This window comes from Hypanus sabinus, chromosome 19, assembly GCF_030144855.1.
Source record: "Hypanus sabinus isolate sHypSab1 chromosome 19, sHypSab1.hap1, whole genome shotgun sequence".
In the NCBI taxonomy this organism is placed as follows: domain Eukaryota; kingdom Metazoa; phylum Chordata; class Chondrichthyes; order Myliobatiformes; family Dasyatidae; genus Hypanus; species Hypanus sabinus.
The window spans coordinates 11,681,152-11,695,405 of record NC_082724.1 but is presented as its reverse complement, the minus strand read 5'-3'; the positions used below and the strand labels follow the sequence as shown (position 1 = coordinate 11,695,405).

Below are 14,254 nucleotides of genomic sequence, written 5' to 3'. Positions count from 1 at the left end.
ATCGCAAGGGCCTACTGAAATCTGGAGTTGGGGAATTCAGCAGATTGAGGTGTGTGTGTGTGTGTGTGCGTGTGCGTGCGCACTGTCAAAGTTTCAAGTCCAGACCCTGAGTGCAGAAGACGGATAACCAGAATAAGGAGGAGACGGCGAGTGGTGAGACGGGCTGGTAGGTGATAGCTGGACCCAGGAGGGGCGATGGAGCCAAGAGGGAGACATGCTCAGCAGGGCAGTCTGGACTAGTATCCCTCTTTCAGAGAGAAAACAAAAAGGAAAAAGGAGAGGGGCTGAGGGGAAAGCGAACAAGCTGAGCCAGTATCACAGATAGGCAACTGATGCAGAGAAATCAGTTCCCTATGCTGTAGAATTCAATATTACATTAGCTTGTTGAAGGTGGAAGATGAACATGGAGAAGTACAGCAGAGAAAGAGACCTTACCACCCACACAATACTGAACAAATCTAAATCACTTCTGCCTGTACACGATCCACGTCCCTTCACAATCATGTCTGCTTCCACTGCTACTCCCTCGGTAGCCCATTCCAAGCCCCTTCTACTCTATGTGTAAAATAAACATGGCCCCACATTTCTCTTAAGCTTAACCCTTTCCCCCCACCACCCCCCAGCATGTCCACTCGCATTTGGCATTCCTGCCCTGATGAGAAAAAGATGTTAACCATATATGCCATCTATGCCTTACCACACTCTTGACCTCTGCATTGTTGATGTAAACAGGAGCACGTGCACTTCCTCAAGTCAGAGACCAGCTCATACGATAGGAACCAGATCCAGATTTATGATGGGAGTGAAGGAACGAAGAGGCCAGGTTACTGGCATAAACAGGCTTTCATGTCATGTATCCTTAGAGCTGATTACATATACAGGCGTATCACACAGTTGCTGGGGTCATAGCACTGAAACAGTCCCTTCAGCTCATCTAGTCCAGGCTGAACTATTCCTCTGCTTGGTCCCATCAACCTGCACCTGGCATGTCGCCCTCCATTCCCCTCCCATCTATGTGCTTCCTCAAATTTTCTTAAATGTTGAAATCAAACCCATTACCGCCACTCCTACTGGCAGCTCCTTCCACACACTCACCACCCTCTGAGTGAAGAAGTTCCCTCCTCAGTTTCCCTTAAATATTTCTCCTTTCACCCTTCACCTATGATCTAGTTCTAGTCTCACCTAACCTCAATGGAAAAAGCCTGCCTGCGTTTATACCTTTCCTAATGTCGTGCATCTCTATCCAATCTCCCCTCATTCTCCTACGCTCCAGGGAATGAACTCTGTCATTGGATAAGACAGTAAACCAAGACTTTGTGTGGGAGAGGTAGATATGTTGAACCCTGTGGCAATTTGAAAGGACAGAGGTCCTCAAAATCCAGAGTAAAGGCTCACCTACTGATTGTGGAAACTTTCTGTGGGAATACTGTCCACTCTACTGGCCTTGGGACCATTCATCTCATTTAAGGATAATCCTGACATAATTATCTGAGGCTTTTCTACGGGATCACCTTACGTCTGTGTTTCTTCCTAGGAGGTTCCGGCGGCAAGATGTGAGGAACGGAGATCCCAACACTTTGTGTTCTGGAGGTACGATGAGAAGTGTGTTCCGTCTTGTTCCCGGCGGGAATTCAGGATATCCATTATGTGGGGACTATGCCTTTATCCATTGGGAACGAACCTGACCTGCTTGTCCACTGTGGGTCAGTTAGCTACACCCTTCTGTGCAAGCTCAAATGTTTCCACGCCACAACCAAGAACACTAAACTTGACAATGCTAAGGATAAAGATTCTAAAGTTCAAAGTACACTTATTATCAAAGTGTCTACTATATACAACTTTGAGATTCATCTCCTTACAGGCAGCTGCAAAACAAAGAAACCCAATAAAACTCATTTAAAAAAAATAACGTCAGACACCCAGTGTGCAGAAAAGAACATGTTGTGCAAAAAGATAAAAGTAAGCAAACAATATTCAGAACTGAAGGTCACAAAAGTGAGCCAGTCATCGCTGCAGCCGACTCAGGAGCCCATTACTTGCAGGCCACAGCCTCAGGTCAGCGCAGAGACAAGTAATTACAAGAATAACTGTTGATCCTGAGTGTTCATCCTCATGGAGCAACAGGATGAACACTGGCCTATCCCTCACCTCTGGTGCCGACATCCTGACCTTTCCAATCTGGCCCGATAGATCGACCAAACCCATCACAGGCAAAGCCCTCCCCTCCACTGAGCACGTTTGCAAGGAGTACCACCACAAGAAAGAAGCATCCATCAACAAGGACCCCACCATCCAGGCTATGCTCTCTTCTCACTACTGCCATAGAACAAGAGGCACAGGAGCCTTAGGTCCCTCACCACCTCATTCAAGAACAGTTATTACCTTACAACCATCAGTTCTTCTGAAACAGTGTGGAAAACTTCACTCACCTTAACACTGAACTGATTCCACAACCTACAGACTCACTTTCAAAGCTCTATAACTTACGTTCTCAGTATTTATATGTATTTTATTTATCTGGACAATTTGGTTGAATGCCAATCTTCTTTTATGTATAGTTTTTCCACAAGTTCTACTTACCCTATGCCCACAGCCACAAATTCTATGATGCTGTTTGATTGCAGTGTGGTAACACTCGACAATTTCTTTCACAGATCGCCATCGGCACAGGGTGATAGAGAAGAAGTTGTACGGAGTGGAAGGCAGCAGCTCGTTCTTGGAGTGCATTCCCAAATCCCTGCAGGCCCAAGTCACCTGGACCTTCCAGAAACGGCCCGGTGCTCCCAAAGATGAGGTAGGCAGAATTCTATGGATTTTCATTGAGAATAGCGATTGGTGAAAGACTTCATCTGTTGGTGTGTGGACGCCAGCTTTACTGGATTTCGAGTTTCATACCTTTACTTTTCTGCACCCTGTCGAGCATCAAAAAGTTCCCACTGTTTAATGAACAGGACCAGAGGACCCTCATTTACCTTTCACTCCTTAAGCCTCAATCAGTTACTCATGCCTTACACCTGCTCATCTCTCCTGCCCATTGACATGTGCTGTGCGTTGACTAGCGTTCCACTCTCGTCCCCTTCCCTTCTCCACCATTGCCTCATCTCCCATTCCTACACTGACATGTCTGTCCATGGCTTTGACTACTGCTACAATGAGGCTAAATGAGGGGCAACACCTTATAGTCCATCTGGGCTGTCTGCAATCTAATGGCATCAACATTGATTTCCTCTGTAACATCTTCCCTCTGTTCCCCACCCCCCTCTTAATTCTCCCATTTCAGTTACTCTCTCACTCCTCCTCTCCTCCTCACACTCAAGACCTGCTCATCTCCTCCCTCTGGTTCCCACCTCCTTCCCTTTATCCTATGGAGCACTGTCTGATCGGATTCCTTCTTCTTCAGCCATATACCTCTTCCACCTATCCCCTTCCATCTTCTCACTTCGTTCCCCCTCCCTCCCACCCACCTTCTCCCTACCTTGGTCTCATTTATCACCCGCAAGCTTGTACCCCTTCCCCCCACCCCCCACACTCCATCTTATTCTGGCTTCTATCCCCTTCCTTTCCAGTCTGAAATGTCAAATGGTTCATAGATGCTGCCTGACCCGATTTGTTGGCGGGGTGGAGATACATCTCTACCAAAGGATGCGCTCCTTCCCTCTGCTATCCTGCAGATCACCTTTGGGCAAGGCATAGCACCTGCTTAGCCCCTCTCCACCCCCTGATCAGGGTCACATGTTACCACGGGAGAGGGTGCTGAATGGTCGTATGAGCCGCTGATGCACATCACAAATCCTGGTTACGTGACCAGTGATGCCAGGCAGACAATCTCTGAAGAGTGCTGATAACGGCTGGGGTCGCCCGTCTTGTAAAGACACTGTCCTGAAGAAAGCAGTGGCAAACCGCTTCTGAGAAAAATTTGCCAAGAGCAATTATGGTCAGAGGCCATGATCACACGACACGGCACACGTTAATGATGATGACCTGATTCAGATTTATCACATGTACATCAAAGCTTACAGTGAGATGCAACATTTGCGTTAACAACTAACACACCTAGGGGGCAACCTGCAGGTGTTGCCCCACATTCCAGCTCCAACGATGCTCAGAACACAACATGCAACCAAATAACAGCAAAAGGAGCTTCTTTCCTCCCTCTCACCTACTCACAGATAGTCCTCTAACCCTGAGTTCCTCCGTCTTTTTTTGTGTGTGTGTGTCTAATCTCTTTACATTCCTGCCTAATGCTCCTTCCTCCCTCCATTACCTAAGCCTCCCAACTTTAACGTTCCCTTTTACTCATTCAACCAAACTCCTGGATTTCAACCAGAGATATAGGAGCCATTTCATCATGGCTGGTCAATTTTCCCTCTTAGCCCTAATACCCTGCATTCTGCATCCCCCCCCCCCCCCCACTCCGTATCCCTTCATGCCCTGACTAATCAAGAACCTGTCTTAAATATACCCAATGACATGGGTACACAGCCGTGTGGGGCAATGAATTCCACAGACTCTAGCTAAAGAAATTTCTCCTCGTCTCCGCTCTAAAAGGACACCCCTCTATTCTGAGGCTGTGTCCTCTAGTCTTGCCACCCTCACCATAGGAAACATCCTCTCCACATTCACTCTATCGAGGTCTTTCAACATTCGATAGGTTTCAATGAGGTCACACCTCATTCTTCAGAATGAGAAGCTCACAATACTCCGAGTGAGGCCTCCCCTGTGCTTTATAAAGCCTCGACATTATGTCCTTGTTTCTGCACAGAAAAAGACACATCATCCCACAATTTTCACTGCCAGGCATCAAGCACCTATCTGTACTTAGCCTAAGGACCATCACTTGGTCCTGAGCCTACTGTGCATTGGCGTTTCAAGTTCTCACCCAGAGGCTTCTTAAAAGTTGTGAGGATGTTTGCCTCCACAACCTTCTCAGCAGCTTTCATTCTCGGGCACTGTGTTCCAGAGTTCCACTGCCCGAGACTGGGCAGCCCCCTTCAGATCCTGGTCAACGTGCCCAACAACACTCAACTGGGTAACCTGGTCACTGTCACACCAGTGTTTGCAGAGTCTTCTTGTACACAAGCAGCCTCATGCCTGTTTTCTCCACTCTAGCAAAGTACAGGCCAAGATTGGGTATGTTTTAAGCAGAGGTTGATAGGTTTTTGATTAGTAAGGGCATCAAAGGTTACATGGAGAAGGCAGGGGAATGGGGTGGTGAGGGATAATAAAACCATGATCAAAAGGCGAAACAGGCTTGATGGGCCAAATGGCCTAATTCTGCTCCAATGTCTTATGATCTCCTAACTGTTATGATTAAAGCTGGGATTTAGATATGGAGGATATGAAGGATGGGCCACAGACACTTGCCAACAGCTGTGATCATTTGGAGAAAATGGGTTTTCTCCATACTTTGAATAGCCTTGCTTGTCGTCAACTTCTGGTGAAGCTGGAGGTAATGGTGGGGTTAACAAATATAATCTTACAGTCCTTGATTCCTGCTCCCTCTGCAGGAGGCTTCCTGATGGGAGGGCAGGATGGAAGAGCTGAACGATACGTACAAAATTGGAATCGTTCTTTGATGCAGCTGTGCATACAAATGTCCGAGTTTGTATACTGTGCCCTGTGACTTTATTCTCCCCTGTTTAAACTTAGTGATTTTGAGCACATGTACTCCGGCCATAGTGTGTTAGATAATTTTCTGTGATTAAATCCTGGTCTTATTTATGTTTTTGTGTTATTCTAGTAACATTGGAGTTGCACAGCAGAACCAGTCACCTGGCCCACAGTGTTGGTGTTGACCATTTACATCTGGGGTCCAAGTACCATTCGGTTAATGGGAGGGGCCCACAGCATAAAAAAGTTGGGAAAACCTGTTTCACACTACTTTTACTTCAATTTTCCCACACATCCTTTATCTGTCACTTAACACACAAGGGACAATTTACAGCAGCTAATTAACCCACATGTCTTTGGGACGTGGGAAGAAACTGGAGCACCTGGTTTGGAAAGTTGAACCAGTCTAGGGCTCATACTGTGAATGATAGGGCACTAGGGAGTGGAATGAATCAGAGGGAGGGAGTAGTACAAGTGGACAGATCTTTGAAAGTGGCATCACTTGTAGATCTATAACACATGGGTGATCATGGTCTTCTCATGACCATGATTGTTCTCTGCAAATTTTCTGCAGAAGTGGCTTGCCGTTGCCTTCTTCTGGACAGTTTCTTTACGAGATAGTCGACTACAGCCATTATCAGTACTTTTCAGAGATTGTCTGGTGTCAGTGGTTGAATAATGAGGACTTGTGATATGCACCAATTGGTCATACAACCATCCACCATCTGCTCCCATGGCTTCACATGACCCTGATCAGGGGCTAAGCAGGTGCTACCCCTTCCCAAGAGTGACCTGCAGGCTAGTGGAGGGAAAGAGTGCCTTACACCTCCTTTGGTAGAGATGTATCCCCACACTTGTTGACAGGGTAGTGAAAAAGGCATTTAGCACAGTGGCCTTCATCATTCAGAGCACTGTTTAGGAGTTGGGACATTATGTTGCAGTTGTACAAGTTATTATTAATGCTGCATAGAAACAAAGAAAATCTACAGCACAATACAGGCCCTTCAGCCCACAATGCTGTGCCAAACATGTACTTACTGTAGAAATTACCTAGGGTTACCCATAGCCCTCTATTTTTCTAAGCTCCATGTACCTGTCCAGGAGTCTCTTAAAAGACCCTATCATATCCACCTTCACCATCGTCACCGGCAGCCCATTCCACGCACTCACCACTCTCTGCATAAAAAACTTACCCCGACATCTCCTCAGTACCTACTTCCAAGCACCTTAAAACCATGCCATCTCATGTTAGCCATTTCAGCCCTGGGAAAAAGCCTCTGACTATCCACACGATCAGTGCTGCTCATTACCTTATACACTTGGAGTACTCTGCTTAGTTTTGATTACTTTCATATTGTGGTTAAACTGGAAAGATTACAGAGGAGGTTTGTGAAAATGTTGCCAAGATTAGAAAGGTTGAGTAATATGAACTGCCAGAGGAAGTGGAGAGCCGGGTACTAAAGTAACATTTAAGAAGCCCTTGGATAGGTACATGGACGGATGGCTTAGAGGGATGTTGGTGGAACACAGGAAATTGAGACAAGCGGGGCAGACACCGAGATTGCCGCAGACTGGTTGCAACAAAGGTCCTGTATCCGGGCTGTATTCTTGAGGAAAACCTACAGGCAAACTCCACATAGACAGCGCCAGAGGTGAAGGATTGAACCCAGGACGCTTGAGCTGTGAGCTAGCCTCTTCAGAAGCACTCCAGCTGATACCCAACCTGTAAACGTCCCTTCTTCATGCAGATGCATTTCCTGCAATCACATTCAGCATGTGTTTGCTAATAACCTTGTTTAGCCTAGAAAACACTGTTGGTTTTACTTTTGGTGAACCGGGAGCATCCGGCAGGTGACAGTAGTGATTGCTGTGACTGAACTGCAGAGGAATGTGAACACTGCCCAGGCTGTCACAAGAACCATCCGTTCTTCCCCTCCACTGGCTGTGCCTATGCCTCCCATTTCCTCGGGAAAGCACCAGCATGATCAAAGACCCCACTCCCCTTTTCTGTCAGGGCAGAAGATACAGAAGCTTGAGATTGTGTTGAGAAAAGGGCAGTGCAGACTCGAGGGGCCGAATGGTCTACTTCTGCACCTATAGTCTAAAGCTTGAGACGGAAGGATGGCTTCTGTTGCACTGTTTTAAGACTATTGAACAAACCTTTTGCAATAAATAAATTAATTGGATGATTATCGCCACGTACCAAGGCACAGTGAAACACTTTGTTTGCCGTAATCCAAGGGAAAGCAACAAGAAACTGTAGAATAAAGAGCCCCAATTACAGGGAAAGTGAAACAATCTACCTGCCCATCATCGTCCTGGTGATCCTCCCCATTCCCTTTCTTCCATGGCCTTCTGTCTTCTCCTGTCAGATTCCCCCTTCTCCAGCCTTTATCTCTTTCACCAATCACCTGCCCAGCTCTTTATTTCACCCCTCCCCCTTTCCCGGTTTCACCTTTCACCCTGTACTACTTCCACCCCTCCCTCCATCTTCTGACTCTGACTTCTCATAACTTTTTCCCCCAGTCCTGATGAAAGGTCTCGGCCTGAAACATCATTTGTTTGCTCTTTTCTGTAGATGCTGTCTGGCCTGCTGAGTTCCTCTGGCATTTTGTATGTGTGGCCACTATTTACCTACTCCTTTAAAATAAACACGAAAAGGTCTTTAGTTGCTGGAAATCCAAAGCAACACACACAGAATGCGGAGGAACTCAGCAGCATCGGACTGAAGCTTCAACCGTTCAATCACTTCCACAGATGCTGCCTGACCTGCTGCGTTCCTCCAGCATTTTGTGTCTGTTAACTCTGCCTTTGCCCACGTTCAGGCAGGCAATAAGTCCTTAACGAGATAGGTTGTGAAGTCCAGATCAAGAGTCCATTTTATCATACAAAAGGTCCATTTAGGAGTCTGATAGCAGTGGCGTAGAAGCTGCCCTTGAGCCTGGTGGCACCTGCTTTTAGTATTTTTATCTTCTGCCCCATGGGAGGGGGGTAGAAGGGAGGTTGTCCAGCATGGAAGGGGTTCTTTGATTATGCTGGCTGCTTTATCAAGGCAGCAAGAAGCATGGACAGTCCATGGAGGGGAGGCTGCATTTCTACGATAAAAGATGAACTGCTAATCTGTCTATCTCATCATGTCCTTTGTACCTTAATTGTCTACCTGCACTGTACTTTCTCTGTAACTGGAGCATTATATTCTGCGTTATTGCTTTTGTACTACTTTGGAGTACTCGTGTATGGAATAATCCGTCCTGCCGGCATGCAAATAAAGCGCTTCACTCTATTCCAGTACATGGACCAATTACCAATACCAATACCTTTTTTGTTCCAAGTCTCTCAATGTCATCTTCCATTGACGTTGTGTGTTTTTCTGTACTCAGGTCCAACTGAACGAGCACATCATCCAGACCGAGCGAGGTTTGCTGCTCCGTAGCATTCACCGCAAGAATGCCGGCATGTTCTTCTGTCACTCCATGGAGCACGACTTCACCCAGACCCTCATGCAGATCTCGCTGGAGGTGATCGGGCTGGAGCAGGCCGACGAGCTCCTGGGCCATCACCCTGCCACGGACCGCAGCCCGCAGGCGGCCTTCCCCCACCAGAAGGTGTGGTACCGGGACTTCCTGCAGCTGGTGGATCACCCCAGCCTAAAGACGGTGGACGAGGTCTGCCAGCAGGCGTGGAGACAGAGGGTGAAGCAGGCCAAGCACAAGCGGAACTCCGTCCGGGCCCTGCAGAACAAGTGGAAGCACCTGCAGGAGATGAGGAAGGGGAGGAACCGGCGCACCCACGAGCCAGCCCCGCGCGCCGAGAGGGCTCCTCGCAGCGCGGTCGTACAGTGATCCCGAGGAAGGTGAATGCGGAAACATTTCTGGGAGCGGTGGCAAGGACTGAAGTGATGTGTTTGGCACCAACCTTCTCTGCACAAGGTTTACATGGACCTCCCGAGTGGAAGGACATCTCTCTCACTATTGAAACCACTATGACACTAACACCCATCACTTTATGTTCTAGTGTGTAGGAATTACTTCTTATATTCAAGGCTATGGATAGCAATAATAAGTACTAGGGCTTATTAGGATTGTCAGCAGCCTCCTATAGGTCTTCAGAGGCTTCTTCTGTCCCTTTTGGCTTCTCATCCTTGAGAGAGTCTCTCCCTCTTTCCATCTCAACCTTCAAAACGACCATCGCCTGAGAGGCTGAAGACGAACCACATTGGGGAATATGGTGTTCTTAGTGGCTGGGGCAAAAGCTTTTAACCCTTTGCAGCCCACACAATCCAAATTCTGCCGAGGTTTCCAAGCTCGAGGCGGCCTTGCAAGTGGACATGTGGAAAACAACAAAGGATCCTAGTGATCGAATCCCGAGTGATCTGTGGTTACAACGGCACCTGGGCATTGGATTTCTTGGTGTTCACTTGGAGACAACCCAACTGACTTACACTCCAAATGGTAGATAGAACTGGTGACATTTCTGTTTTCAGTTTGGAGTCAAGGGGGCTGTGAAGGGTTAATTGAAGATTGGGAGAGCTCCTGAAGAAGGTGACCCTCTGATGAATGTTTCTGTTTTCTTTTGGTTGGACCGTATTGTCAGGTGTTGGTGCCTTTGGGGCTTGCTGCTAATTCATGCCTGTTTTCAGTTAACGCTAGCACCCCGAAATGTACGATAGCAGAGCTTGCTCAATCGTTCACACTCCCCATGGTCTGAACACCAGAGGTAGCCAACCCTCACTCCAGTTAGCTCTGATGAATGTAGAACATAATAACTGCAAAGAAATCTCACCGCACGCACAAAAAAAAATGCGCAACTGCAAGAGAAAAGACTTGACTGAAAGTGCCTTGAAATGTACTCAAGCCCAGTGTGAGGACTGATAAGAGGATAGTCGTGTGTAAACCTGTTCAAAGGAAAATAGAATGTGCTGCTGGTGTTTTTTGTGAAGATAGAAAACTTTGAGAAGAGCTTGTTATTGCAATGTTTCTCCTCTCGTCTGCGTTACAAGTCAGCATCTGGCTTGGGTTGAATGATGGAGCGCGTTTGGGCATATAATTAGCACAGAGCACAAGGTCAGAGGGCAAAGTTAATTGTAGACAAGAAAGTCTATGCTTTAATTAAAAAAGAAACCCAAAATGGTGAAAACACACGGCAGGTCAGGTAGCATCTGTGCAGTGAGAAACAGTGTTAGCGTTTCAGGTTGATGACTTCATCTGCGCAGTTCTGATGAAGCCGTGACTCTGATTCCATCTCCACAGCTGCTGCTTGACCTCCTGAACATTTGCAGCATTCTCTTTATCTCTGACATGTTCACTGTTGTGAGCAAGGTCCAAAATATTTCACTTGGTTATAATCTCCAGTTCCACAACTAAATTTGAGCACATATTGTGTCAACCCCTTCACAAGTTTCAATTGTGTTATACAATGAATGTCAATGCCATGTGACCAGTACCGTATTATTTGTGAGGTACAGATTCTGTTACGTGCTGAGGTACTAAACTGTCACTGTTTTTAATTTCCAATAAATTGTTTTGATCACTAAAGCATAGAGTCATAGAGTCCTAGAACACCACAGCATAGAAGCAGGTCCTTCGGCCCATCTAGTCTGTTGAAATGTTTTCCTGCTTAGTCCCATTTCACTGCACCTGGACCATAGACCTCCATATCCCTTCCAAAAATTTCTCTTAAATGTTGTGCTCCCATCAACCACTTCCACATCACACCATCCTGTGAGGGAAGAAGCTCCCCCTCAAGTTGCCCTTAAATTTTCCAACTTTCATCCTAGACATCTATGACCTCTAGTTCTAGTCTCACCCAACTTCAGTGGCAAAACCTGTTTTCATTTAGCTTATCTCCACCCCTCCTAATTTTGTATACCTCTATCAAATCTCCCCTCATTCTCCTGTGCACCAGGAAATGGAGTCCTACCCTAAGCAACCTTTCCTCGTAACTCAGGTCCTCAACATCCCTGTATATTTTCTCCGTACTCTTTCAATCTTACCGATATTTTTCCTGTAGGTAGGTGACCAGAACTGCACACAATACTCCAAGTTTGCTTCAAAGTAATTATCTGTGGACTGTGGTTGGCTGCCCATGGGGTTTTCTTGTATGTCGGTAACCCTGCTAACTCAGGACCTCTCAACCTGTGGTCCATGGGCCCCTCCGTTAAGGGTAGGGGTCCGTGGCATAATATAGGTTGGGAACCACTGTGCTAACTATTATCCAGAAGAAGAGATCTGCTCTGGAAGATGATCTAGGGCCAGGATGGTTGGTTGATTAAAAACTAAGTCTGTTTTAAAATCTGGGTCAGGTGGAGTGGGTATGATGGATGGTAGTTCCTAACCAAGGTAAATAAGATAAGGTTCAGACAGAAGGTGCTGTGTTCTCTGAGCTGACGTGAATGGGTGAACTGTCTCTCATGATATACAGGAATAGTTTACAACTCATAACAGCAGCACAAATCACAAACTGAAACTTGGCTGAAGTCCGAGATAAGTGGGGAGGAACTAATGGCAGCAAATGGTTATTTGAAATGAGAAAGGATGATAGAGCTGAGAAGTACTGATCTCAATTGTGATTATTCAATGATAATCATTGATCTTTACCGTAAATCCCTTCCCTTCTTTTATTGTTTCCTAATCTTTCTCTCGCATTGTGAATTTGCAGCTTCTTGCTATGTTTCTATTCCTTCATTGGATGAAGATGAAGATTAGCTTTATTTGTCAAATGTACATTCAAACATTCAGTAAAAAGAGTCAACGACCATCACAGTTTGAGTTATGCTGGGGATAGCCCGCAAGTGTTGCCATGCTTCCAGCACTAACACAGCATGCCCACAACCTACTAACCGGAACCCGTACATCAGAGTGCCCGGAGGAAACCCATGCAGTCATGGGGAGAACGTACAAACTCCTTACAGACTGCAGCGGGAATCGAACCCTGATCACGATCACTCGCACCGTGAAATGTTACAGTAACCGCTCCACTACTGTGCTGCCCGATACTCTGATTCTGCTTCCAGAGCAGAATAGGGAATGTGGGATCCAGAGCTGGGAGGTGAATCAGAGAGAGGGAGTTAATTTAGCTCTGGACTCAATAACAAATTGTTCTGCTTCTGCCTCTACCTGCTTTCAATTCCACCCTCTCATTTCGCCTCACAGAGAGCAGAATTTGATGGGGGGGGGGGTGGGTGGCTTCAGCACTTTTGTTTCAGTGATACATTTACTATTGTGAGCAAGCTCAATCCAATACAAAAAGCGTCATCTTGCATTCGGGCTAGAGCTCGGATCCACATTGTGCGTGGCTGAAAAGCAGGTTACCATTGCCCTCATGAAATTAAAGGCAGAGGTTATTTCATCATAAATTGTATTCTGTAGTAGATTTAACACTGCAGCAGTGTGCTCACAAGGTAGCAGAGCACCATTTTATAGTGTTAGATCACAAGACACAGGAACAGACTTGGGCTATTCGGCCCATCAAGTCTGCTCTGCCATTTGATCATGGCAGATTTATTATCCTTCTCAAGCCCATTCTCCTGCCCTCTCCCCTTTGACGCATCTACTAGTCAAGAACCTATCGACCTCGGCTTTAAATATATCCAAAAGACTGTGCCTGCACAACCGTCTCTGGCAATGAAATCCACAGATTCACCACCATCTGGCTTAAAGAAATTACTCTTCACCTCTTCCTTGTATTCTGAGGCTGTGCCCGCTGGTCACTGACTCTCCCACTAATGGGAGCATCCTCCCTCTGTTCACTCTACTTACACCTTTCAATACTCAATAGGTTTCAATGAGATCTTTCCTCATTCCTCTTAACTCCAGCGAGTACAGGCCCAGAGTCAAAAAACATGCATTAACCCTTTCATTCCCAGAGGTAAACCACCTCTGCAACCACGCCAGCAGATCCTTTCTTAGATATGGGGCCAAAAAACGGCTCACAATATTCCAAAAGTACTCTGACCAATCCCTTATAAAGTCTCTGCATTACATCCTTACTTTAATATTCTAGTCCTCACAAAATGAATGCTAACATTGGCCTTTCTCACCACCAACTCAACCTGCCAGTTAATCTTCAGGAAATCCTGCACAAGGACTTCCAAGTCCTTTTGCACCTTAGGTTTGTAAATTTGCTTTCTGGTTGGAAAATAGCCTTCACCCTTGTTTCTTTCACCAAAGTGCATGGCCATACATTTTTTCTACACAGTATTCCTTTTGCCACTTCTTTTGCCCATTCTCATAATCTCTCCAAGTCCACCTGTAGACTCCTTGCTTCCTCAACACTACCTGCCCCTCCACTTATCTCAGTATCATCCGCAAACTTAGCCATAAAGCCATCAATTCCATCATGGCATAATGGTTAAATCATTGAATTAGTATCAAGGACTATTTGTCCAGAGTCATAAGTTCAAAGTTCTGGTGAAGGGTCTCAGCCAGAAACGTTAACTGCTTACTCTTCTCCATAGATGTTGCCTGCTGAATTCCTTCGGCAATCTGTGTGTTGCTTGGATTGCCAGCATCTGCAAACTTTCTTGCGTTCATAAGTTCAAGTCCCTTTGAAGCAGCTGGGAAAATTAAATTCCCAAAATTAATTGTCTGGAAAATCAGTAAAGGTCAATGGTTCACTGATAATTCTCACGGAAAAGAATGTCCAC

General features: G+C 46.2%; 1 protein-coding gene across 6 annotated transcripts in view; it reads left to right on the top strand.

Annotated features, from left to right (window-relative positions):
* sema3b (sema domain, immunoglobulin domain (Ig), short basic domain, secreted, (semaphorin) 3B) overlaps positions 1–12,366 on the top strand; it is a 229,612-nt gene extending 217,246 nt beyond the window's left edge. For all 6 annotated transcript variants that reach the window (XM_059944009.1, XM_059944014.1, XM_059944011.1 and 3 more), the window contains exons 16-18: positions 1,535–1,590; positions 2,655–2,794; positions 8,991–12,366. In XM_059944009.1, coding sequence (XP_059799992.1) covers positions 1,535–1,590; positions 2,655–2,794; positions 8,991–9,452 — 658 coding nt within the window. In that variant the 3' untranslated portion in view covers positions 9,453–12,366. The remainder of the gene's footprint in view (positions 1–1,534; positions 1,591–2,654; positions 2,795–8,990) is intronic.
* The last annotated feature ends 1,888 nt before the right edge of the window (positions 12,367–14,254 follow it).